The following is a 2,053-nucleotide window of genomic DNA, read 5'->3' as shown; positions in this document are numbered from 1 at the left end:
TCCTCATATGTGAAATATGTCAATATTTGACATATTTATAAATATTTGGCAGAATTGCAAACTTGTCACATTTTGGCTAAATTCATTGTTTTGAGTCCAGAATAATGTCATGTTATTTATTCTGATCCAGAGAGGTTGTCATTGCATTGCCTTTGCTGTTGCTGGTCAGAAGTAGGTACTATATATCGATTCATTATCCTAGACAACTGTACATTATAAATGCACGAATGATGCTAAAAGATAGTTTCATAGATGGCCTCTGAGATAACAGACATGGATTAAAAGTCACAAAACTCTATTTGTAATTTCATTTCACAAAGTATTAAGTATTATATTTAATCGGAAATTAGATTCTCAGCTGATTCACTGACAGTGCTAATGTTTTTGTGCATAGATAAAAAGAGCGAGCAGTGATGATGCTCTGGCTAAACCTGTTCTGGGTTCAGTGGCTGCAGTGTCCCGCATAAAGAAGACCGTCACCACAGGAGCCATCTCTGAGCTTTCAGACAATAGACCACGCAGCGCTTCAAGTAGGATTTTATATCTTACAATCTCATAAAACTAAAACAGTCATGCAAGATTTCCTAATAGTGTGCAGTCATAAAATTACTCAGCAATTACTTAAATAATGCTTATTTAACCTCTTAATTTATATCTTAATTAATATGGGAAGTATTGTTTGGATTGAATACTTTATATTTCAAATGTCCATTTTTCACAATAATGATATTTACACACAGTAGATGCACAGTAGAACCTTCATGTCCAAAGTCTGTACCAAAATTTGACTAAGATATATTTTTAAGAATGTTTGTAACCAAACTGTAACTTCTTTTATGATCCAAAGAAAGAAAGTCATGCAGGTTTAAAACAACATGAGCATGAGTAAATAATGATAGAATTTTCATTTTTGAGTAGGAAATATTAGCTATTAAGGGAATTATCCCTTTAATGTCTTTGAATGAAATCACTTCACAGATTTTGTGAGTGCAGATGATCACCTCTAGAGGGCACCAGGACACTGGTTTCTGATAATGAAGATCCCTTTGATTCATTTCCTGTTCTACGATGCATTAGTTCTGACTCTGAGTTCCTTTTTAATGTATCTTTTGGTTTATGGACAGGCTCTGTTGTATGCAGGTGATGGCACTTCAATATTTAAAAAAGATCACACTCATTGGACTTGGACAGTAGTAGAAGAATAAGGTAGATGATTTGTGTTCTCAGCTGAAATAAACAGAATCCAAAGCTGATATAATATGGAAAACATGATTTTTCTCCAGTATTAGATTATGGAAACAGAACCATAAAAAGGGTTTTAAATGTGATGAGGCACTGTGTCTTTGTAGAGTGCATGTGTTCTCTTTGAACATTGTTAGGGTCGATGGCATATTTAACTTGTTGGACTGGACTGATGGAATCTGATATTAATAATTCCTCTTTCATCGACATTCCCACACATGGAAAAAAAGATGCAAGCTAGACATTGTGTTGAGCAGGAATGCTGCCTGGCTGGCTCTATGGTACAATACCAGTGCCAGGGTGTAGCAGAATTCTTTGTACTTCATGTGACGCTCGACTGGCTGTTTTATCTGTAGGCAAAGGAGGTGCTAATGTGCTCAATTAGTGAGGTGAATGAGGACATGAAAAATAGAATAGATAGAATATAATTGATATCATCATGGTTACATACTAGACAAAATGACTCTAGGAAATATGGGACTTTTTTATTTATTTTGTAAAGAGATAGTTCACCTAAATCCTCAAATTGTGCCATTATTCACATCACCCTCGTGTCATTTATGTGGAATAAAAGAATCTTCTGTGGCCCATAATTTTTAAAACATTCCTATGTTCTTTACCTGAAATACAAAACAGTTTAAAAGATTGGTATTTTTTTTAATGATTAATGGGTATTAAAAAAATGGAACGGGCGGAAAGAAGTCTCTTATGTTCACCCAAGCTGCGTTTACTTTAGCAAAATACAGTAAAAACAATAGTATTGTGAAATATTATTACAATTTATAGCGGTCATGAACTGCTCTTAAATGAC

At 34.2% G+C, this 2,053-nt stretch overlaps 1 protein-coding gene across 1 annotated transcript in view; it reads left to right on the top strand.

The window, feature by feature from the left end:
* Positions 1–2,053, top strand: part of specc1 (sperm antigen with calponin homology and coiled-coil domains 1) — a 199,801-nt gene that overhangs the window by 93,610 nt on the left and 104,138 nt on the right. The window contains exon 3 of the mRNA XM_016285908.1: positions 395–530. Coding sequence (XP_016141394.1) covers positions 395–530 — 136 coding nt within the window. The remainder of the gene's footprint in view (positions 1–394; positions 531–2,053) is intronic.

Source organism: Sinocyclocheilus grahami, unplaced genomic scaffold, assembly GCF_001515645.1.
Source record: "Sinocyclocheilus grahami isolate Dianchi unplaced genomic scaffold, SAMN03320097.WGS_v1.1 scaffold203.1, whole genome shotgun sequence".
NCBI lineage: Eukaryota > Metazoa > Chordata > Actinopteri > Cypriniformes > Cyprinidae > Sinocyclocheilus > Sinocyclocheilus grahami.
The sequence above is the reverse complement of the archived record's forward strand: the minus strand, read 5'-3'. Positions and strand labels throughout refer to the sequence as shown.